This window comes from Clupea harengus, chromosome 22 (genome assembly GCF_900700415.2).
Source record: "Clupea harengus chromosome 22, Ch_v2.0.2, whole genome shotgun sequence".
Lineage (NCBI taxonomy): Eukaryota > Metazoa > Chordata > Actinopteri > Clupeiformes > Clupeidae > Clupea > Clupea harengus.
In genome coordinates this window covers 105,794-131,276 of record NC_045173.1, presented here as the reverse complement: position 1 = coordinate 131,276, position 25,483 = coordinate 105,794, and the positions used below count along the sequence as shown (strand labels likewise).

At 40.1% G+C, this 25,483-nt stretch overlaps 2 protein-coding genes across 5 annotated transcripts in view; both read right to left on the bottom strand.

Moving 5' to 3' along the window:
• The window catches only part of slc44a5a (solute carrier family 44 member 5a), a 42,193-nt gene extending 31,405 nt beyond the window's left edge, over positions 1–10,788 (bottom strand). Inside the window, exons 1-2 of one of the 3 annotated variants that reach the window (XM_031559222.2) lie at positions 10,072–10,788; positions 3,694–3,742 (exon numbers count right to left, since the gene is read on the bottom strand). In XM_031559222.2, coding sequence (XP_031415082.1) covers positions 3,694–3,742; positions 10,072–10,108 — 86 coding nt within the window. In that variant the 5' untranslated portion in view covers positions 10,109–10,788. The remainder of the gene's footprint in view (positions 1–3,693; positions 3,743–10,071) is intronic. The other 2 variants (XM_031559219.1, XM_031559221.2) reach the window with 2 other exon arrangements.
• An 841-nt stretch (positions 10,789–11,629) lies between these two features.
• On the bottom strand, positions 11,630–23,201 carry sdr16c5a (short chain dehydrogenase/reductase family 16C, member 5a). Of its 2 annotated transcripts, none has more exons than XM_012820280.3 (7): positions 23,066–23,201; positions 22,476–22,813; positions 21,354–21,485; positions 20,721–20,820; positions 18,788–18,932; positions 14,880–15,005; positions 11,630–12,079 (listed from the first exon to the last, which is right to left on the bottom strand). In XM_012820280.3, exons 2-7 carry the CDS (start codon positions 22,794–22,796, stop codon positions 11,983–11,985), a joined length of 921 nt encoding a protein of 306 aa, XP_012675734.2. In that variant the 5' UTR covers positions 22,797–22,813; positions 23,066–23,201; the 3' UTR covers positions 11,630–11,982. The 2 variants fall into 2 exon arrangements, with proteins under 2 accessions (XP_012675734.2, XP_012675733.2); XM_012820279.3 differs by having other exon boundaries at positions 22,931–23,130.
• Positions 23,202–25,483: the final 2,282 nt, after the last annotated feature.

The following is a 25,483-nucleotide window of genomic DNA, read 5'->3' as shown; positions in this document are numbered from 1 at the left end:
GAAAGGCACGATTTGGTGCGGCGGCACACACAGCAGCTTTACCCACATCTGAAAAACACGTTCACAATCCAACAGCCGCTCGGCGGCGCCTTGACTTCGAAATGATAACAACCTGTTAAATCGAATGATAGCCCTGTGTGCAGGAAACGTTATTGCTATGTCCCTGTTGCAGTGGTCATTAGCTGGTGGGCGATGATGAGCTGTATGACAAGGCAAAAGGTCTGTCTGACCACTACAACAGGAACATAGGAATAAGGTTTCCTGCACAACTCCTATAATTGAGGGCCAGTTTTAGAGCAGAGATTGCTCAGCAGTCCTCAGTCTCCCAACTTGCCAAGATGCTGATTGTGGAAGATGCTGAGGTTTGCCATTACAAGGGCATATATAGGCATTAGGTACTCTTGTACATGTATTATTATTCATCTTTGATCACAGGCGTGTTTCCATAGCGACACTGTGAGGCACTCACTTCGGAGAAACGCATTGTCGGTGGGCCCACTTTGCCCACGGGTCCCAGTGCAACCGCGGGTCCCACTGCCTGCACTGTCTATAGTCACGCCCCTGGTGTGGACAGTGTGGGGGTAGAGGGAAACATGTGGGAGGCAAAAGCCTGACGATGCCTGTCTGCCCCTGCAGTCTGAGCTGAAGAGTTATCCCCCTCAGCCCAGCCTCTATGCACACTGACTGCGTTGCGTGTGCGTTGTGGCTGCGTTGCGTGTGCGTTGTGGCTGCGTTGCGTGTGCGTTGTGGCTGCGTTGCGCCGGCGTTGTGCCTGCGTTGCGTGTGCGTTGTGCCTGCGTTACCTGTTGATTGTCATTTGGGTGCCCATGTTAACAGGTTAGAGCATGTTAACAGGTTAGAGCATGCATGCTGCCAACTTGAGATGCGCGGCTCAGTCGAGGTAAAAACAGGTAACTCAGTTGCAAAACACACGCAATGCTGCCAGTGTGAAATGGGCCTAAGTGTTTCTCCAGATTTGAAGTTGAGGTCTTTGTACAACACAAAAAAAGTTGCTGTCATCAGCAAATAGCACTGGATATTGCTATTCTCGTGTTGCACATTTTTGAATTCGAGGTGATGGCGATATTGCCAGGAATGGTAGGCTGTTTTGCTGCTTGAACCTTCCATCTTGACTCAAACCGCGCTCTTAACCTTGCAACAAAGTAGAACACCTGTCTAGGAAACCCCATACGTCAGACCCACACGGGTTACTAGCATTGGTTATCAAGAAAATAAAGCTCATCATTTTAAAACCAAAAGCCATATTTTAAAGATGTAATCAAAATGTAAATCGAGTAATCCTTGGCAATGTAACTACAAACTAACAGCACATTTTTTCAATGTAATCTGGGTTGATTCTGTGTAATCTTGCACTTCAGCAGTTACATTCCTGCACTTCTTTTTCCTTTCTAGGTCGTTTTTCTAATTCTTATGTAAAGTAGTATTTATTGTTACACCATGTTCTTTATTGCTCTTAGCTTGACTGTTCTCTCCATTGTACGTCGCTTTGGACAAAAGCGTCTGCCAAATGACTAAATGTAAATGTAAATGTAATCTGTTACTAACCAGCCCTGGTTGAGAGTTCTCTGTAACCATGGACACCACTGTAGTGTTCCATATGCTGCTTGCGGCAAGCTACAAGATGTAGGCCCTAGGCCAGTGGTTCTTAACCTGGGTTCGATCGAACCCCAGGGGTTCGTTGAGTCACTCTCAGGGGTTCGATAGGGGTCAAGACACACACAGTATAGCCCGGTTCACACTAGAAATGTCGGGCCGTTTTTATATATACCTATGTTTTGAAGAATTCATATTCTATTTTTCCAATTACGAAGGGTTCGGTGAATGCACTGATGAAGCTTGCAGGGTTCAGTACCTCCAATAAGGTTAAGAACCACTGCCCTAGGGCATCTTTTTTCTGCTTTAGCTTATTGGTAGGAACATCCTTATTTCTCCAAGGTCAATTGAAAATAGAGAGATAAAAATGGATGTGAAATGAAAAAGCAGTGATACATTTTAAAGTGATTTGATGAATTTAAAGCTGATTCGATTCAAATCGTTGTGATATGAGGGAAAACTGAGCCATGTTTCATCATCTTCCCCGTCTTCCATTCATTATTCAGAACACAAAATGACCTCATTGCCTATTTTTCACTCCACATCCATGTTTACCTCTCTATTTTTCACTGCACATGGATTTTCATCACCTGAATTTTTATCAATTAATTTTGTTACTTCCACCCCTCATAGGCCTTAGAATTGTAAATTAGCGAATTAGTTTTAATACCTTTTGATATATTAGATTTAATAATTACAAATGCTTTATTATATATTTTATACTTATATTTAGAATTCTGATGGTCTAATGATTTTAAATAGAATTGTATTATTTTGGGATTCTGTCATTTTGATACATGCTTTGATACTCCGATCTAGGCACCGAGTCACTCACAGACGTCTCGTCCTAAATGAGCGATTAGTGAGTAAGACTAAGAGTAATAATAATAATAATAATGTATTTTATTTGTAATGCACTCTTCATTCAAAAGCGTGGCTAAGAGTAAGATTAGTGAGTAAGACTAAGTGCAGTAGGACTACTGTTCAATGTAGTCATGTCATGTTCAGGTCTCAATCTCATCTCAATCTCATCTCATCTCAATCTCATCTCAATCTCATCTCATCTCAATCTCATCTCAATCTCATCAATTCTTCATCTCAATCTCATCTTCATCTCATCTCAACCATCTCAATCTCACTCAATCTCATCTCATCTCAATGCTCATCTCAATCTCATCTCAATTCCTCATGCTAATCTCATCCACTATCTCATCTCATCTCATCTCATCTCAATCCTCATTCATCCATCTCATTCAATCTCATCTCAATCTCATCTCATCTCATCTCAATCTCATCTCAATCTCATCTCATCTCATCTCAATCTCAATCTCATCTCAATCTCAATCTCAATCTCATCTCAATCTCATCTCATCTCAATCTCAATCTCATCTCATCTCATCTCAATCTCATCTCAATCTCATCTCAATCTCAATCTCATCTCATCTCAATCTCAATCTCATCTCAATCTCATCTCATCTCATCTCAATCTCATCTCAATCTCATCTCATCTCAATCTCATCTCAATCTCATCTCAATCTCAATCTCATCTCATCTCATCTCAATCTCATCTCAATCTCATCTCAATCTCATCTCAATCTCAATCTCATCTCATCTCAATCTCATCTCAATCTCATCTCATCTCAATCTCATCTCAATCTCATCTCATCTATCTCATCTCATCTCAATCTCATCTCATCTCAATCTCATCTCAATCTCATCCATCTCATCTCAATCTCATCTCAATCTCATCTCATCTCATCTCAATCTCATCTCAATCTCATCTCAATCTCATCTCATCTCAATCTCATCTCAATCTCAATCTCATCTCAATCTCATCTCAATCTCATCTAATCTCAATCTCATCTCAATCTCAATCTCATCTCATCCCAATCTCATCTCAATCTCATAAAGGGTCAAAGTTTATTATTCAGGTCTTTTTCTTTTTGGCGCATATTCCAAAATTGGACTCTGACGTAATTTATGCAGCAAATTATCCAGGAATTACATCAATTATATACAGATTAATTAGTCTGAATAATGAATTAATGAATGAATAAAAAGATTTTTATAATCTCATACCTGTTGTGAATCGGACCTTTAAATGTTGAGTCAAACTTGCGTGGTTCACCTATGAAGAGAGTATATTCAAAGATTAGCCACAGAGGTAACCAAAGAGTCTTCCCTGCTGTCCGTTTCTATAAGACTTTAGACCAAAGAGTCTTCCCTGCTGTCCGTTTCTATAAGACTTTAGACCAAAGAGTCTTCCCTGCTGTCCGTTTCTATGACACTTCAGACCAAAGAGTCTTCCCTGCTGTCTGTTATATGGCACTTTTCACTGTTGTTTCATTACTCCAGATGAAGAGTAAAGAGTGCTTTCTTCACCAGGCGTCTCCTCCCAGCAGCAGTGCAGCCTGACACCAAGAGGATGCATTGCTGTATAAATGCATACGTCTTCATTAATAATTCTTTGCCATCTCTTTGTAAAAAACTGTTTCAGCGGGAGAGGAAAGGTTTTTATTTGCTTTGCTTTACTTCAGGGAAATAACGCGATGCTGTAATCAAATGAGCATATTCAATGCTGGCTGTGCAAAAGACACACCCAGTAATCCTATCTTCCTCTCCCTCCATCACTTACTAAATATGGTAGACTAACTCAGAGGAATCAAATCCTCCATCAACTTGAAAAATGCAAAATGCTCTGTGTGTCAGTACATTAAAGGAGATGAGGCAGCTCTATAGAGGAGACACTGAATCGTACTTGAAACATCAGAATATGATAATCTATGTGAAGTAAACATCCACCTTCAGCAGTGCAGTCTTGGTGAGCGTGTGTGTGTGTGTGTGTGTGTGTGTGTGTGCAGGTGTGTATACTAACTCCAGTGGGTATGAGGGGAAGGCTGGACTGGCACGTGGCATAGGGTTAGCTTCGTGTTATAGTCCATCTGCCTTTGAAGCTTTGATCTGTCCATCCTTAACTTGAAGTTATATTTTGGGCAATTCTTTAAACTAGCCAACATTTATGGTAGTAATTAATTAAATAAATATCTCCCTAAAACCTACCTTCTATGTCACATCAACACACACACGGACGCACACACACACACACACGCGCACGGACACACGCACACACACACAGACACAGACACACACACACACACACACACGCACACACACACACAGACACAGACACACACACACAGAAACACACACACACACACACACACACACACAGACACAGACACACGAGATAACCTTCTCCATTCGACATAAAGTGTTCTATCCTCCCATATAAAATATAATTCTACAAACAACTTTCTTCCAAGACCATAGAGATAGGCAGGGCAAATACAGTATGATTGCTTTTGCACATGTAGAAGTCGTTAAACTGGAATATACTCCTTCATCCTCTGAAGTTGAGCATTTAGGCAACAACTGATTCCCACTTATTCCCCCATCTATGGTTTGGACGGAAAAAAATATTCTATTGCAGTTTTATGAACTAATTGAGAACTTAAGGTCCTAAATGAAAGTCTTAAATTATCTTCATACTGGCTATATCTAATTCTGCTCCTGTCAAATGTGCTATCTGTGTGCTCCATTGTTATAATAAAGAATTGAAAATTACAATTGAAAAATTAAAAATTAAAAAACTATTTGAAGAAATAGTTGAACTATATCATATATGGTCTCACAATGGTCTTCATTCACGAAAAAAGGATTAAGATAGTTATTAACTAGAGAGAGAAAATAAACATAAGGCCTCATTCAGTGGGTTACAAGATACAGTTCTTATCCATTTAAAACAACCCCTAACCTACCTTGGCCTTGTCAGAGCACTGCTACCTGGTGCCAGAGATTATTCTAGAGTGCTTGGTGAGAGGTGATACTACAGGACCCGGTAACCATAGAAACAAATAGAGCAGCCTGCAATTCTGGCGAAAGGTTGTTGATATTCATGTACAATAGCCAATCAAATCACAGCCCTTCCTTCCGTGCACCTGACGAGGTGTGTTTATGTTCGTTTCCCTTTGGCAGAGCCAGGACTGTGTATGAACACACACACTAAACGGACCGCTGGAGGACCATGAGGAGGAATTCACTGAATTTGAAAACGGGATTGCTATCTTCTTGGCACTCTTGTTCTCTGTCCAACAGCCTACACAAACACAAGCATTATCATGTTTCTGAAATCTCTTGGATGGCTCTCTTGCTGTTTTCACAAATGAACTGGTGCAGTTGTTGCCCTCACTCAGAAACACAGAAAGTCCCTTTGAGTTTGAGTGATACCTGACGTATCAGGTCATGGTGAAGCCTGGGTGAAGTAACATTAACATGTGAACAATATGATTACCACAGAGGTAGTAAACAAGAACTGATCAAATAAACAAGAATAAGAGCGAGTAAGAGGTTATTAATACAGTATCAATTGAAATGATAACTGCAATAAAAAATATACTAACTATTAGGGGTGGGAAAAAAAATCGATTTTTCGATTTCTCTCGATTCTCTCTAGAACGATTCTGTCTCGATTCAGAAAAGTTCATAATCGATTTTTTAATTAAAAAAAAATAATAATTAAAATTAAATTTTTTTTTTTTTTTTTTTTTTTTTTTACACATTAATTTTGTGTTGAAATGCAAGCTGCATCGATTATTGCATTGTTCATTGAAAGTCATAATTGTGACAAGGGAAAGCTTTTTCTCTAATAAAAAAATAGAGAAGGTAATTCATCTGTTGATTTTCTTTAATTATCAAACACAAAGTAGGAAGTGATTTGAGACTCTGAGTAGCAAACTCAGATTTTAAAAAAATCGACATGCATCGATAATCGTTTTATCGGTTTAGAATTGATAATCGATAATCGGTTTAGAATCGATAATCGGTGTAGAATCGATAATCGGTTTAGAATCGAATCGTTGACCACTGAATCGGAATCGAATCGAATCGTGAGGTGCCAAGAGATTCCCACCCCTACTAACTATACAAATATAATAATTTTAACATGCACCACTCTGACTTTGCATATTTGTGCTTTTCTATCCGAAGCTTAAAGAAATTGCTGCATATCAAAATGAGCATACATATAATTATTTCATGAGCATACATATAATTATTTCATGACCTTCATGATAAAATTGAATAAATACATTCTCCATTTGGGACAGTCAAATGACCAACCACATGCTTTCAAGGCGTGGCTCCATTTGTGTGTGTGTGTGTGTGTGTGTGTACTTAGGGCACAGTTTACCTCACTCTCCGCTACTCTGCAAATGCTCTTTGCCTAATCCTTACGGTCACAAGCCAATGAGCACCCTCAATCTGAGCTCCCTTTGTCTTAAGACCAGCTCATGTTGGACATGCCCCATCTCACTACACACGTAAACAATACATACACAGTATATTTCATACGTTTTGAAAACTGTAATAGCTGAATAACAATTGACACAATTATATTTGGCACTATATAAATTGAATTGAATTGAATAACTGTAATAACATAGCAATATAATCAAATGTAATCATATCTGATGTATCTGTTGGTCCAATAGCCATGCTTCAATATTGTGTACCACATTAACACAATGCTTTTATCCAGCAGGTACATCAGGATGTATCAGCACAAATAACTAGCAAATTCTAAAACTGTCAGTAACCATCTAGAACGGTTCCACAGATCCCCCACACGCATATTCAGACATTCATAACATTCCATAAGTGCTGTGTGAGATTTGGATGTGTGACATTGCTGAGAAAGTAGACATATTTCTCATCTTACTCAAGGGCACGAGCAAGTATTCAGTACCTGAAAGTACACATATTTCTCATCTTTCTCAAGGGCACGAGCAAGTATTCAGTACCTGAAAAGGCTGAAAAGGAAGGTCTACCCAAACACAGCATTTTTACACACATACACACACACACACACACACACACACACACACACGGGTACAGGTAGTCATGAAGTGAGAACATGATTAAGGACGATCTCCCATAAATGTCAAGTCCAGTGCACACAGCAGGGACAGTTGATTCAGATAAGTTTGTCATTTCTTTAATTGCCAGGAAAAAACCGAAACATTTGCCACAGTTACAAGTAGTAGGCTGCCAACCACAGAACCATGGATTCAACCCCGGTGTGACAAAGAAAAAAGTACTGTCAACTAAACAAAAAAAGACTCCATGGGCAAATTCTTTTGGTCACACTGTACACTGTCCAGATCCCTTTGTCTGAGGTCACACACCATGTAACAGCTGTATTTAGACAGATCTTCAGACTTCTTTACTTCACTCCATAATTGGATACTTTTCTCATAATGTCTAACCCTAGAATAGCACAGGAGGATGCTATAATTCAATGACCACTGGAGTGGGGTACATCCCATCAATGTGTAGGGTCAATGTGTAGGGTCAAGGGTCAATGTGTAGGGTGGTTAAAGCCCTGAAATAGCAAAGGGGCCTTGCTGAAAATGCCCAACCTAAGGTTAGAGCCACCGTACCTCCCCTCCCCAGAAGCCTGAGACCTTTTAAAGAGACATTTATTCATTTCTCATGAAGTCCTTGGGTCAATGATAAATCCCTTGAATACATTGATGAGCCAATTATAACCACCTGCCTAATATGGCACTCTGAGATTCTTCTGAATGAAGAGTGCGTTACAAATAAAATGAATTATTATTATTATTATTATTATTATTATTATTATTATTATATGCTGCTGCTCCTCCCTGTTCCAGCTCTGATCAACCAAGGCATGGACTCTCCACGACCTCTAAAGGTTCCCTGTTGTATCTTGCACATCCCTTCAGTCCTGTAAGTTGAAGGTTGAGTCGCCACGAATCGAACCCCTCTTCAACAACTAACTACAGATGCACTGAAATCTGGGGAATATGGAGGCCATGGCCTTTAACCATGAACTCCTTTAAGTCTTTGCAGTGTGCCTATAGCCATCCCCAAACTATGTGTGCAGTGTGGAAGGATGCATTATCCTGCTGAAAGACGCCACTGCCACCATGGAATACTATTGCCATGAGAGGACGTACCTGGTCCGCAATAATGTTTAGGCGTGTGACACATGTCAAATTGACTTCTGCATGAATGCCTGGAACTAGGCTTTTCTAGCACTGCGCCAAGCATCACACTGTGCACACACGCTGCTTGTCTTTCTCCCACAATGCATCATGTTGCCCTCACTATCCCTAAGTAATCAGGACACTCATACCTGGCCATCCTCATGCTGTAAAAGAAAACAGAATGCATTCCATTGTCCCAAGGTCCAGTCCTGATACTTGGGTGACTGTTGTGGTCACTTTCAATGGTGGGTAGGGCTTAGTATGGGTAGTCTGGGCGGTCTGTGGTCACAGCTCCTTGTACCATAGCAGTACTCTGTTCAGTTCTGACCAGACAGAAAGACCCGCTGTACTCACACATCAGTGATCCATGGGCACCCAACACCCGGTTGCTGGTGATGATTGGACTGATCTCTAAATGCTCCATCCATCTGGCCATAGTGATTTGGCCCTTGTCAAAGTTGCTCAGGTCTTTGCACCTGGCAATTTCCCCCACATCCAGCATGTTGACTACAAGAGCAGACTATTGGCTCACCATTCACCTGGACGAGCACAATTGGTACAAGCTAATCAATCAATCAATCAAGCGAATCAATGTTCTTCACTTTAGAACGTTTGGTCTCCTCTGTGTTTGCATCAGCCCCAGGGCCAAAGCAACACCCTGCTATAACACTGAAGAATACCAAAAGTGAAATACCTTTGCTAGGTTGCTCAAACAAAACTAACAAGGAAGAAAGTGTTTAGTACTTAAGAGGATGGATGCCACTTCATTACTTTGAAACATGGATTCAGGTGATTGAGACCCTGACATTCATTGGTGTCATGGCATGCAGTGTAAACACCAGGCTGCCATGACAACACTTCTTCAAAGTAGCTCATTGAGGACCACCTCAATATAGCTGAAAACCCAACACCTGAGCGGCTGGATTGGTATGGTATTAGTCTGGTAATAGGGGTTTTGATTCATCAGCATTCTTATTGGAGATTATGTAACGAGTAGTAAGAGCTCTCAGCGCTTTAGAGATTAAATCTGGTTACAAGTTACAAGTCCACTGTGCTTTCGGGTTATATTGCATCTTCACTTCAGTAATCTAAAATTCCTTTTAATAATCTAGCAGCAGAATGTTTCACACGGAAATAAGGACTTTGTCAATGGGTCATTGTGTGTAGACTACCGTCTGATAATTTCAATCGCACCTTGAGATAAATGAAAACATCGAGTGTTAATCTGCTGGGCTTTCATTATAGAAAATAAACATTTAAACAATCAAATCTAAAACACGTAAGATGTGAGTCAATAAAACTTCGATGTGGTCTCAAGGAACTGAGGAATAGATAAAGTAGCCTATTGGACCAAAGTAAAATGCAATTCAAAATGTTGTCAGTTTACCGTAATAAGGCGAAAGAACTTCGGATTTTCTTGTCATTGTGCGAATTAATTCCCCAGTAGTTTCTCTGATGGCATGTGGATATACCTTGGTAGATTTAGATCCTGCAGTCAAATCTAAGTTGAAAGGATGTCCACTCGTGTTGTTCCTCTCCTCAAATGCTTTCCAGCGTCGCTAAACGTTGCACGTCACAGAAAGGGCAGAGGCGTTTACGGGTAGCCAAATCTTACAGCAACGAAGCATGAACCGTAATGAAGTCCTCGTTCACAGTGTTTCTATCACATCTATCCGTCACAGGCAAGACTACCCCAAAATTCAGACCATTCTGAAATATCATATGTGGTTTACTTATGTTATTATGTCATTGTATTACGGACGTTTGCATGCATTTAAATGCGCAGGGAATCTCTATGTTTTAGACTATATCATGTATTAAAATGCGCAGGGAATCTTTATATTTTAGACTATATAATGTATTCATTATTCTTCTACTCACTCACTCCAGTCCCCCAGTACTATGGAATCAAATGCACACAGACGCGTAAACTAATTTAACCAACAAGACAATAGAAACGTGCAAATGCAATATATTCTAGCGCATAGAATATGAATCGGTCAATTTTTCTGTACAACCTCAATGTTACAGAGCATTTCTCAAGTCTATCATGAATAGAGTATGTCAAGTGGCATGTCATGGGAAAGAGCCAACGATCATGACGACGGTGGTGATTATTATTATTGTTGTTGTTCTTGTTATATATTAACAATAATAATAATATTGCAGAAAGCATCTGTCAATAAAATAAAAAATTCAGACATGTCATTTTTAATCAGAATCTTAGTCTATTTCAATTCCTGCCATTTAGGTTGTGTACACTTATTGTATTCAATTAATACCCACATGGTTTCAGCTCAAAGCATGTTTGAAGAAATTTGGGCTCTGCTCTTTGTATGGTACTAAACACACATGAGACAATATGACAAACTCCACACCATTTCATTCTGAAAATCAGCCTCTGGCTAATTCGGTTCTTGGAATAAAAGTTTGACTATGATTTCGTTGTTGATTGAGTTGTTTGAAAGGTTCATAGGTATAGATAATTTCAAACATAAACAGCAAGTGTATGTTTGCTTCAATTAAGATCACTCAAATCCCTTTACAAACAGTTCAAACTAAAGAATCTTACTCTTCACAGATCTCCACGATTGTTTATGTGCAAGGTTATTTAACCCTAAATCATTCTTGTTCTTATAAACTGCCTCGTCATAACCACATTTAAGCCCAAGCTGTGATGACAAAAATAGCTGTAAAGATATTTATTTGCATTAATGAATATGCAGACATTAACATTTTGACAGTCCCAAGCTAAGAAGAAATATTTCATTTTAAAGTTTCAGAAAAAAAGAAGATGGGTACTGCAGGTACTCACATGGAGTAATGAAATGAAAAGCTAATGGTTCTCTGTCTCTAGTGGCGATGTTGAACGGATACAAACCACTCAGAAGGGGCATTTTAAAAGGGTGCTGGACCTGGCTGAATAGAAACATGACTGCTACAGCTTTCTGATCCAAAACATGCTTTATTCCATGGGCTTTATTCAGTGTAAAAGCTTCAATAGAGACCATGGTGTACACCACTCACACACACACACACACGTTTTATGTGTGTTTAGTCCTTTACTTACTTATTATGCACATGGATGTGGAATATGGTCCATCTCAGTGACACTGTTTTCGTCTTCAGATTGGATTGGGTTCACAATGGGTTGAAAAAAGTTGCCCTTCATATAACAACGTGCTTGCTTGATGAAGTACTGTTGGGTGCTGTTTATCTGATGAAATAATGACTTAAACTTAATTCAATAAAGTTTGATTGATAAGGGTATCCACTTGTTAAGTTTTGTTTTGGAGCTTTAAATCCGTTTCTTCTGGCGTCCTTGGAACGTGTCCATAAAATTGAAGGCTCCCAGGTACATTCCGAGGATGACACTTTGCTTGTGTGGTAAAAAGCTGCGGAAAGACAAAAACACAGAGTCTGGCTAAGAAAGGACTCAATAGTAAAACTTCTCATTTAACTAGCATGCACGGCAAAAGATTACCATCATTTTACAGTCCACGTGTGACAGCCACATATACCAACAAGCTATGACACAGAGCGCCCTCTGTTGGTGGGGAATGGTGGGACCATTCATTCATTAGAACCAAATAATAAACAATAGACCAGAATTATTGTCTCATCAAACCAGACACCTCAACTGTCCCATGGCCAACGGTAGTGAAGGTCATGCGGTTAATCACATCCCTGCTCAGGCTGAACCACCATGCCCTAAAAGGGAGTATTCCTCCAACATTTAAAGAAGTGGGAGAATGACCATGAAATTCTCATCAAAGCCTGTCTCTTCAAATTTTAAAAAACACCTGTTTAGGGGTATTTGCATGATAGAAGGCTGCTTCCAATTTATATACAAGAACCTTTATAATTCAACTGACAGTACAGATCTGAATTAATGTGGCCATTTTCTTTTCTAAATTCTCTCTCAGTGCCCACTCCACAGCAGGTGTCTCTTTAGAAGCTGGCGCCGGGCAAGACACTCATGATCAGGACTGCATAAGTAAGGGTTACTTCACAATTTCACATCAAATGCACACTGAAATTCTACTGCTCAAAAAAATGATTGAACAATATTTCACCTTGCTAAAGGAGCACAAATGCAATTTTTCAAGAGCCCAATGTACTTTGTAATAGAGTGGGATTAAAATGGGTGACTGAACTCAATAGCTTTTTATTACCGCTGCCAATTTAAAAAAAAACGTCCCTTTCAACCTTTCTGTCAGGTTCTGTCGGGACCATTACAAAAGCAGCGCCATGAATGAACTATGTAAAGACTCCTCCTCCTACTGAACCTTAACACTATGCATTTAGCAAAAACACAATATCTTTATTTTTGATACTACATGAAGTTTGTTAGGCCACCAACTACCCCAGCCCAAGAGTACATACACCACAACAGCAGTTTGTTAAATTGATACATTGACAAAATAAATACAAGACAATACAATGTAAAGGAATGTTCTGCCATTACACTCCAATTATGCAATTATATGACGGACAAGCTTAATATTCAATAAACAGACTTCATCTCAAATGTTCACTTCACACAGTAGTTTTACAGAGAGAGGTTTCAGTGGGATTTTTGGTGGCCGCAAAGACTTAGACTATCTAAAGCCCCAAGCTATCGTCCAAAGACTTAGACTATCTAAAGCCCCAAGCTATCGTCCAAAGAGCTGCCTGCTTCCATTCCAGAGAGCTTCAATCACTAATAAAACCATAGTATGACAGGGATGGGTCACAATAGGTAGTATTGGAGAGACGGAGTAGAACCGGATGCACTAAGTACCTTTAAGAAATAAAACCAGAGAAATAGGCATATTATGAACATGTATCTATGAAGCAAAAGTCTGCCTAAATCTTTTTTTTTCTTTCCAGTACATTGAGAACTATATAATTCAATGTAAATAGCAAAAAGCTAAATGTTTTCCTCTCCATACATTTACTTCAATGTAATGTTCTACCTACTGCACTTTACGATCACACCCTTAGTCTTTGAACAGCTAACCTGGATTTTGACCAGTTAAACATTAATCCTAGAGATTTCAAACAGACAAAAAAAAACAGGCTACGTGAAGCCTCCACTCCTGTTCACCCTGTCCACACGCCAATCATTTACTGAGGTATTCTGGTCATGGTGTGTGCATCCCAACACAGGGGACATGCAGTAGGGGGTGTACAAAGCTGGCTATCATAGATCAAGAAACAAATCCAATGACCCTCCTGAGCACTTCTAAGGGGTTGTGAAGAGGCCATGCTCTTTTGTCTTCTCTGCTTTGTCCATAACACTTCCAGAAACCTCAGGAGTGATGTGTGGCATCCCAGACACATTCCCCTCCATACACACAACGACTGGAGTTCATATTAAAGATGCATTCTGCCATTCTGGAGAAGGTTATGGCTGTGACTCACACACTACTTGGGGACATGTGAATGAACCTGTATTCTCCTTGAATAAACAATGAATACATAAAAAAAAACACATTAAACAACTCAGAAATTAAGTATATAAAAAAATAATAATAACATAAAGTAAAAAATTAAATCAGAGAATTATTTAAAACAACAGCATTGAGGCACATCCTTATTATCTAATTAATCCTTAATACTTGCAATGTGACAGTGAGAGGTTTGGCTGCTGTGGGAAGTCCACAACCAACAGCACGAGAAATGTAACATCTGTCCTGTATGGAACTAAAAATATTTGAGCTCAACGGCCAATTAAATCCCACTCCTCCCTTTTGCGCCTCTGAAGCTAAGTGTTGATTGGCAGTAATTGTTTATAGCTTAGTCTGAGCCACGCTGTTTGTTTCCCTATTTAAGTTGAAAGTTGCTTTGGATAAAAGCATTTGCCAAATACCTTAAACTTCAACGTAGTTAAGGTACGGAACCCAAAGTAGCCTGTTAGCGCCTCATTTAAAACCACTAGCTGGCCCTTTCTGTTCATGTCTACTGAACACAAGTAGACCTGCCAACTTATTCTTAGCATCTCCAGCTGGTACAAGAAGAGGACCCCACACCACTGGGTGAAGGTCTTTGTGAACACGAAAACCAAGAAAATGTGTGCAGACCTGCAAAGTTTACCAATTAGTCTAGGCAATATAAAACATTAGCAAGCATTTCTTGCCCATAGCATGTAAAACCACCATGTACTTTTCTCTTTTGCCCACAGAGAATCAAAATACATACGTCATGTCTTACCTTTTTAAGGCCATTAATAAATACATGCTCTTGGGCAGCATGAGGTAAGTTTGATCAGTTAAAATGGCCTCCACCACTTTCTTGGCCACATAGTTTGGATCCAGGATTGGCAACAGAGTGGGCCACCTGTGAAGCACAGAATCTGTCAGGGGTACAGCAGACTAGCCACCTGTGAAGCACAGAATCTGTCAGGGGTACAGCAGACTAGCCACCTGTGAAGCACAGAATCTGTCAGGGGTACAGCAGACCAGCCACAGGTGAATATGAATCTGTGAGGGATACAGCAGACTAGCCACAGGTGAATATGAATCTGTGAGGGGTACCGCAGACTAGCCACAGGTGAATATGAATCTGTGAGGGGTACCGCAGACTAGCCACAGGTGAATATGAATCTGTGAGGGGTACCGCAGACTAGCCACAGGTGAATATGAATCTGTGAGGGGTACAGCAGACCAGCCACAGGTGAATATGAATCTGTGAGGGATACCGCAGACTAGCCACAGGTGAATATGAATCTGTGAGGGATACCGCAGACTAGCCACAGGTGAATATGAATCTGTGAGGGATACCGCAGACTAGCCACAGGTGAATATGAAGAGTCTCATGTGAGAAGGGTAGCATAATATTTAGTGCACTTTTTGTGTGACAAGCTATTGGAGTTTTTCCATTGTCACTTTTGTCTGCGCCACGCCAGGCCGCACACACACGCACACGCACACGCACACACGCACACACACACATGGTGCCGAGCCCATTTCCATTCCAAATTGAATGGCATCAAACTGCAGCAGCACACTCATGTTTGACTGTCTCCTGAGCAGGGCCAAAATGCACCAGGTCCACATCCAACCGTGCCAAATGCAGTGAAGAGAAGACTTTCTCCTTTGAGAGGCTCAGTCATCATTCAGCACTTGCCATAGTGTATCTGTGTTTTTGTGCATCAAATCAGTAGAAGTAGATCCGGTTGAAATGTTTGAATGGTAACTAACGACAGTACCTGGTAAACTGACATTTCTACCAAAGTGTGTTTAGGCAGACATTTGATTAACAAAATAAATGTATTCGCATTTTGTGGTGGTATGAAGTGGTATGAACTCAATAAATTCCATGGTTAAATAACATTGTTAATGCTATTTATTTACATGGAAAAGCGGTTTATAGGTGCACCTAACTTACCTCTAGGGTAATCTGAGGGCAACGTTTAGCATTGGAGTCCAACTAGCTAACAGTAATTACAGATGCCAAGGAGTTTAGGTTTCCGTTGCCAAGTTTTCATAGTCAAGTAACTAGCTGTTAAGTAAAACTTAGTGCAAAGTCTGTGGGTATCAATGTAGACAAATATACCCAGGAAAAATATTTTAGAGCCAACCCATAACTAGTTCTATAATACAGTTCCTAATCTATATTCATATACAGTGGGGAAAATAAGTATTTGACCCCCTGCCGATTTCACAAGTTTGGCCACTTGCAAAGAAATGTGTGATCTATAATTGTAATGGTAGGTCTATTTTAACAGTGAGAGACAGAATATCAACAAAAACATCCAGAAAACTGCATTTTATAACAGTTATGAATTGATTTGCATTTGTCGCGGAAAATAAGTATTTGAACCCCTACCAAACAGCAAGAATTCTGGCTCCCACAGACCAGTTATGTGCCCAAGAAGCACACATATTAGTCCTCATTAGGCCTAACAAGGTACACCTGATCTCAACTGGTGACGTGTATAAAAGAAACCTGTCCAAAGAATCATACTTCACACCTTCAACCTCACCACCATGGGCAAGACCATGAGTTGACCAAGAGTTGTCCAAGAACGTCAGAGATAAGATTGTAGACCTGCACAAGGCTGAAATGGGCTACAAAACCATCGGCAAGCAGCTTGGTGAGAAGCAGTCAACTATTGGTGTGATTATTCGCAAATGGAAGCAACACCAAACAACTGTCAATCGCTCTAGGTCTGGGGCTCCATGCAAGATATCCCCTCGTGCGGTATCGGTGATCATCCGAAAGGTGCAGAATAACCCCAGAACTACACAGGGGGAGCTTGTGAATGATCTCAAGGCAGCTGGGACCACAGTCACCAAGAAAACCATTGGCAACACACTACGCCGTAATGGTTTGAAGTACTGCAGCACTCACAAGGTCCCCCTGCTCAAGGAAGCACATGTACAGGGCCGTCTGAAGTTTGCCAATGAACACTTGAATGATTCTAAGGAGGATTGGGAGACAGGATGTGGTCAGATGAGACCAAAATCTAGCTCTTTGGCATCAACTCGACTCGAGGGGGAAGAATGCTGAATATGACCCCAAGAACACCATCCCCACCGTCAAGCATGGAGGTGGAAACAATATGCTTTGGGGCTGTTTCTCTGCCAAGGGTACAGGACGACTCCACCGCATCGAGGGGACTATGGATGGGGCCATTTACCGTGGAATATTGGGCTTGAACCTCATTCCCTCCCATTGAAAACGCAACCTTAAGGATTTGGAGAGGATCTGCAAAGAGGAGTGGACCAAAATCACTCCTGAGATGTGTGTAAACCTGGTGACCAACTACAAGATACGTCTGACGTCTGTGCTTGCCAACAAGGGTTATTCCACCAAGTACTAAATCATGTTTTGCTAGGGGTTCAAATACTTATTTCCCACGACAAATGCAAATCAATTCATAACTGTTATAAAATGCAGTTTTCTGGCTGTTTTTGTTGATATTCTGTCTCTCACTGTTAAAATAGACCTACCATTACAATTATAGATTCAATTCAATTTTATTTATATAGCGCCATAACAATACAATTGTCTCAAGGCGCTTTACAGAGCCCAGAGCCTGAACCCCCTTAGTGCAAGCACAATGGCAACAGGGGCAAGAAAAAACTCCCTGTTAGTCAGGAAGGAATCCTAAGCAGAATCACGGCACATAAGGGGGGACCCATCTGCTTGAGGTTGGCCGGGTAGAGATTGGAAGGGGGGGGGGGGGGGGTTGTGTGGCAAAAGGGGAAGGGAAACAACAAGTGTTGTGCACAGCCTGCATTTGGTAGATGTACATAATATATATACAGACATCCGGTGGTAAATACATGATACAAACAAGACCAGTTTAGTGGGTATACACTGTGCTCATAGGGTTACTGTTACAGGGGTAAGGGGGGTAGGGACAGAGAAACATGTCGGTGGTGGCAGTAATATATATTGTATATAAATGTTAGCATAGGGTATGGGGTAGAGTAAGTGTACGGCAGTGCGGTGGCGGTGGGAGCAATTTGCCGAGGGTTTCTACAGGTGGATCGGGTGAAGAGACTACAGCAGCGTCCCATAGCGAAGATAGGCTAGATTAGGAGAGGAAGAAAAAGAACAGAGTGAGTGGGTAGAGTTTGGCTGTCCATATGCGTAGATGAGGAGTACTGGGGGTGAAGAGCAATGTTTCCACATCCATCATACATTTCTTTGCCAAGTGGCCAAACTTGCGAAATCGGCAGGGGGTCAAATACTTATTTTCCCCACTGCAGCTCTATTCTGTACCAGGGCAACCTTTACTCCGCATGGTTAATGCAACCTAACTCGCCTGTGTGAGCAGGGCTGAATGGAACCTAGATACCCTCATACTCCCACATGTGGAAATAAACTGGATATGACTCAGATATCCGCTCATACAACTGCCAAACAAATGCACAAGTGGGAATTTCAAGGTACTTAAAATTGTGTCTGGATAACCCCACACATCACACTGTAAAGTCTTCTCTTAGACACATATATACAAACATTATAATATATTCTCCCAAAATCATCCAAAACTCATTGCTAATGCTAAAATAAGGGCTTTTCTTTCTGTATTGCATGTGTGCGTCTGTAATACATGTGGATAGATAGATCCATAAGTGGGTCCAATTGGAGGTTAAAGCACTCACTTGGTACTGCACCCGTCGAACATGCCCGTGTTGATGAAGTACGGGCACACGATCGTAGTCTTCACCCCATCTTTGCCTGTGGCTATTAGCTCCAGAGCTACGGACTCTGCAAAGCCAATGGCAGCAAATTTGCTAGCACAGTAATCTGAAATGAAAGAGCAGAGACTTCTTTAACCCCCCACCTCACCAAAACCTGACAATGCTCACATTTTCCTTTGTTGAATAAAACTGATTATATATATAATAAAGTCAAATTATATATACGTATATATCAAAGTCAAAGTAGCTTTATTGTCAATTTCTTCACATGTTAAGACATACAAAGGAATCGATAGGACGTTTCCCACTCTCCCACGGTGAAATATATAAAAGTGCACAGGCACAACAGATAAGACAAGACATTTCCTAATACTAAGTAAACATAAAGATTCACGTACAGTTGTTATAAATACTATATATATAAATACTATAAATACTATATATATATATAAATATTAGGGCTGTCAGCGTTAACGCGTTAATCTATGCGATTAATGCGGCCGCAATTAACGCGATAAAATATTTTAACGCAGTTAACGCAATTTAAAAAAAAAAATAATAATAATTAATAATTACATTTTACGTTACAACGAACTAACACAGTTCATAGAATTTAAACATAGGTCACTTAAACATATTCATCAAAGTATGAGACAGCTAAATAACTTAGTCATTGTTTTTGAGCGTGCAAGGGAAAGCATAATTTAATAGAGGCTTACTAGACATGTGCGTTACTAACTGTCACAGTTGTCTAAGTAAAAGTCTGTCAACAGAAATAAATACAATAGTGTGTGCGTGCAGGGATGGATTACCGAACGGGCTGAACGGGCCCAGGCCCAAGGGCCCCTGAGCTCAGGGGGGCCCTAAACCAGAGCCTCTGCGTGAAGTCGCTGTTATTAACTTTGCTTGCTGTCAATTGTTTTTAGACGTTGTATTTGTTAATATCAGAAGTGGCTTAAATGTATCTCTTATTTGTGGTTGGAAGCGGTGTATTTTGTTACACGTCCTGACCAATGGTTTCATAATCCGTCCATGTGTGCGTGTCCATAGCAACAATACACTACAACATGAAACATTAAATCACTCCAAGCAATATACATTTGCTGACCTAAATAAGATGCTATTTGTTTTTACTTGAGGTTATTTCAATAATTGACCATTTTAAGCTTGGCCTACCATGTGATGGGAGCGATGAGGGACAGGTGGGGCTTGAAAAGCCCCCCTTGTTCAAAGTGGGGAATGACAGAAAAAGTTTGAGAACCACTGTGGTAGTTGAAGATGGAGAGAGATGAGGGATTGTTGGGCGGAAAGTCTCTGTTTAAGAGCCAAAATGACGGAACAATCGACAAAACTGAAGTTGTATGTAGCATTTGTCAAGCTGAATTTAGCTATCACTGAAGCAGCTCGTCTTTAAGTTATCACCTTAATGCAAAGCACATTAACGATCTTACGATTTACCGTCGAGGGGCACCATTGTGTTTAAATACAATTAAACAACAGTGTCTAAAATTCACGCTGTATGAAGTGATTATTAGTTAATTTATGAGATTTAGTTTTAAGAAGAAAAACAAACTTTTAATCGCGATTAATCGCGATTAATTCATTTCAAAATGTGCGATTAATTAGTTAATTTTTTTTAATCTATTGACAGCCCTAATATATATATATATATTATATACAAACAAGATACACATATTTGGAAACGGCATTCCCCTTTGCTGAATACCTCCTGCTGAAGTCAGCCATGTGTGCCATGGTCAAACGGGTATTGTGTTGGCAAACATACAAAACTAAACTAACTAAACTGACTAAAAGAAAAGCCCCACAGAAATGACATGAGCTTCCAATGGTGAATCCAAACCCTGGTGAATGTGAATGTGAATGCAAGTATTACCTGCCAGTCCATTCACACCTATCAGGCCAGCCGAACTGGAGATGGTGACCAAATGCCCATGGTTGTTCTTTACCATTGCTGGAAGAAATGCTTTATTGGTCTGAAAGTAAGAGAGTGTGAAAATAAAGATGGCTTCATCATTTCAATTCAACGTAAACATCAAATAAAACATTAAAAGGTGAATCAGGCCAAACAAGTGCTTTAGTAGTCAAATTTAAGGTCCTATTCACAAAGGGTGTTTCGGGTGAGTACACTTTGAAGGCTAGACTGCTTGAGTTTTCACTAACAGGCCCAAAAAGAGTGAAGATCTCAGTTTAGGAATTTTATAACTTCATTACTTATTGGAAATTCTGGATCACTCATTATGAAATCTGTCAAAATCACAAAAACTCAGACGATTGCTGCAAATATTCATAATCTGTGTCGATGGAGACCATGTTCTTTAATGTCCTCTTGAGCAAACTCGAGTATCTGCAGTGCGTTTATTAGTCGCACTTCATCGCGAAATTAGCCAAATGAAATGCGTGTAAAGAGAAAACCACCCTTCTCAAATATGGACCTAAGTATTTATGCAAGACAAACCTCCAAAAGCACAGCAAACAAAAAGACAAAATGGCAGGATATTTCTCATACCCAAAAGTGTGACATAGTGTTGACCTCGATGGTTTTCTCAATGAGATGATCTGGTGCATCCATAAACTTCTTGCCAGTCACAATTCCAGCATTGTTGATGAGAATGCTGATGTCCCCCACCTCTCTCTTAACCTGGAAAAGAGATGGTGTACATTATTACACAGCCCATCCTCTATTGGGTATTCCTATGCACAAAGTGCTGGTGTAGCTTCATTCCAGTACAGAGTCAGACACACACCTTGGGGTAGGTCTCTCACAAAGCAGGCCACATTTACATACATTCAGGTTTTAATCAGCATATAGGTCCGTGTACTTTGCAGCCAACGGATTTTCGTTTTGAAATGAGAAAACCAAAATCGGGAAACGAGCTGTTTCCCAATTACCATTTAGAAATAGGAAAACAAAAAACGGAAAACAACCCATTTTCCGTTTTTTGTTTTGATAATAGAAAATTGAAAACGAAAAAACGACCCGTTATCTGATTTTCTTTGATGTGGAAATGGAAATAGGGAATTAAAATACTGTGTGGAAATCTTCTTTCTCAATTTTGCGTAGATTTTTGGCACAACTTAACCCATGCCCTTTGGCACAAATCACCCCAACCCCACCTTTTTGGAAAAAATGCATCATCCAGCAGTTTTGAGTTAAAATCATGCTAGCTATATAGACTCAAAGTGTAGCTTACCAAAGCACTAAAACATGTGTGAAATGTTTTCAAACTTCTATAACTGTTCAGACACAACAATCAAAAAAACCTTGATCATAGAAATTTTACTTTGGAAGGCAAAAAACAGTTTTTTGAACTTAAATGTGCTTATCTCTTATGTAATGAGGCTCTATTCTTTAGTAAAATGGCTGACTGTTCAAAAATGTGTGGTCATTTGACCTATTTCTTCTATGGTTCCCTGTAAACAGGGGGTGACACAACTTCCCCGCTGGCACAAATCACCCCCCTCTCCCCTGCAGCTGTTTTGCGGTTGCCGGTTTTAGCGGTTTAACTCAACATTGGACTGATTTCGATGGTTTCGATCTGTCTCTAGTTAAACATTTGGTTTATAGACCACATCATAAACTTCTATAAACTTAGACAAATTTGAGCATGTCAAAACTATTCAAGTTTACCTGCTCTGCGACTCGATACACTTCGGTTTTGTCGCTGCAGTCACACAGGTAGTAGTGGATACGTGAGGCCCCTCTCTCTTTCGACAGACGGGTAGTCTCCTTCATACCCTCTTCGCTAATATCCCAAAGAACAAGAGCAACATCCATTCTGGCGAACTCCAGCGCGATCAATCTCCCAATCCCACTGCCTGCCCCAGTGATCAGGACTATTTCTCCAGTCACATTTTTCTTCTTTGATGGGATGCAGAACTTGATGATAGCCTCTACATTATAATAGATGGACAAGACTATCAGCTGAAGTGTCTCCAACAAGAAATTCATTCTTAAGTTTGTGAAGCCTATGGGAAACCACGAAACAGAAAGTTAACCATGCAATAACTTCAAACATTGAAAACTAATCACAATATGACGTGTAAGCGTTTCAGGACGATGGAAATATGCAAACTAATGTTTACCTTATCTCAACTTAACGTTTCTTTATCTAGCGACAGCGAACATGAACGAAAAAAATCAATGCAACTTCCCGTCCAATAACATCTTCGTTAAGGTCTTGTGAGTGTCGCTAGACCCATTACAGTAACATAGCTTACCCGTTCACAGGACCAAAGACGACGATCTAATCAACGTATAGGAATTGTGTGGGGTGTTTTCTCCTGTCATGTGAACCAGTAAACTTACGAAATGTAAGGCTGCAGCTTTGTCACGTGACCTCTGTTTTGAGCATTGTGGTCAATGATGTTCTGTGTCGCTTTTTAGTTCAGCCCACTGATGAAAACCTTCATTGCAGCTGGGTTGTTCATTGTGCTGTAGTTTTGTAGTTAAACCAGTCTGGTTATGATAAACTCTTGAGCTGGTTTATGCCCTTGACATAGGCTACAGCCTGTCTGATATGGCTGATGGTGGCACTGACACACTCCCCTTAAAGCAACACTATGCGACAGTTTGCCACTTGGTAGCCTATGTTTTCTTTGAGCAGCTACTTTTGGTATCATCTTAAAATTTTGATGGGATATGGTCATGTTAAGAACAGATAAACATACCTGTCGTTCCCACTACCCATCCAGGCTGTGCAGGATGTAACTCTGTGGTTATGGTCGGAACTATGGCGAAAACCTAAGAAAAGCTTAAAAGCACAACATCGCCAACAATATCATCAAAAGACTTGAGGAATGGGGGTGTTAGGTCAAAGTCCTTCTAGGCTAGTCATATGGGGGCTGGCTCTGGAAGGGCATATCATTTGGATATTTCTCAAACCTCTACACTGTGTTTAAAATGTTGTATGCAAATGCCATGTTTTTTGTTAAACAAACAAAGAGTTAACATTAGATAAGGAGTCAAATGTATTTCTTGGAGCATAACATTTGTATTGCACCTTTCATACACAGAGTGCAGCTCAAAGTGCTTGACATTTAGAGCATTTAAAACAGGAATAGATGATAAATGACAACAGAAATAAATACAAGCAAAAAAAAAAAAAGTAGAAGAATAACTAAGAAAGTTAATTGTACAAATCAAATAGTACAAATGTGAAGTAGTACAAGACTGTAAGAATAAATTCAGTAGCAGAGAAGAAGAAAAGAAAGCATGAAGTGGTTCACATTTGAGGTAAAGTACCAGGAGAATAAATAGATGCAACCGCAGAGATTAATCCTGTCACCTTTGGTCCTAACTACAGAGAGGGCCATGGAAGAGCTTTCGCAGGCAGGTGAAGTGAATTTGTTGGCAATTCAAGTACATTAGTATAGCGTATTGCATCATTGATTTTGATGTGGTGTGATTAAATATGTTACATAAGCACAGGGTGGTTGGACTGTGAGCTGTTTTGCTGTGCGTGCCCGGCTCAGTCCAGTCTCATTCTCATCAGTCCATGCTCATTCTCTCACTTTTGTGTGGCGGTCATATTACACACTGTTTTATATATATATATATATATAGCAGCGGCCATTGAAATTCATGGGGGTGGTACTTCTTGACTCTCTCCAGGTTCTCACTTGTGTAGTCTTATTGCTAGCGTTGTTATTGTTTTAATGAGTTATCTCCAGACTATGGAGAAAGAACAATGATATTTAAACTCAACAGCCAATCAAATCCACCCCTCCCTTCAGTGCTCCTGATTGGCTGGAACAGTATAGCCCATCGCTCAGTCAAAGCCATTTAGTTCATTTCTGTTTCACCCAGTCAGGGCCCTGTTTCCCATGGAAACACTAATCATATTTTATTAATAATAACATATTTTGTAATAACATATACTAATAACATAATTGGTTGGTATCAGGTGATGTCACAGCTGGTATTTTCACTTAATACGGCATTGGAAGAAACAGAAGAATTGTTATAGGCCTATGGCTGATTTTTAAAATGAATATAGGCCCATGGCTGACCCAGCATAAGTATATGTTTGTAATTTAGCCTATGTTTGCTGTGGGTATATATGTTTGTTACTCAGTATATATAACCTGTTTGATTCCCCAAACTGTCTATTACACTTTCTACACCAACTTATAGGCTTACTGGATGTGGGCTTCAACATACTGCTATGTTAATGCTATGTTTGTAGCATCTATAATAAGAGATAAGGAGTAGGGATAAAACCTTTTGAGGTATTTTATGGGCATGTTTATGGGTATTTTGTGGGCATATTAGGGGTACCCACTGACCTGCTCAAATTTGGAGTTTCTGATAGCCACATAAATCTACATTCAAAGTGTGATTTTCTCCAAAATATAAGATGTTTCAAAGCTATGTGTGAGCTAAACAACGGCAGTAGAAAACCTAGGCAAACAGTTTTGTGAGTTAATGTAGTTATCAGTTGGTCTTTGCTCCGTACTGTTGTTTTGTCTCACAAACATAAAGATGTTGCTGCCAATATGCTGAAGCAGAAAAAGAAAGGACTACATGGTATCACTTGCCTCGTGGTTACATACAGCTCTATCCCATAAAACCCCAAAAATCCCATGAAATCTGATTTATTTCACCTGATTGTAGCTATCAAATCCTTAGGTGATGTG

What these genes read in the sequence shown, in the direction of transcription:
- sdr16c5a (XM_012820280.3), bottom strand. Translation starts at nt 22,796, where the DNA reads ATGAATTTCTTGTTGGAGACACTTCAGCTGATAGTCTTGTCCATCTAT. An exon ending in AGGTGTGAATGGACTGGCAG is followed by an intron (nt 18,933 to 20,720) that starts GTAATACTTGCA and finishes CTTTCATTTCAG; the next exon opens with ATTACTGTGCTAGCAAATTT. An exon ending in TTCGACGGGTGCAGTACCAA is followed by an intron (nt 15,006 to 18,787) that starts GTGAGTGCTTTA and finishes TGTGCTTCACAG; the next exon opens with GTGGCCCACTCTGTTGCCAA.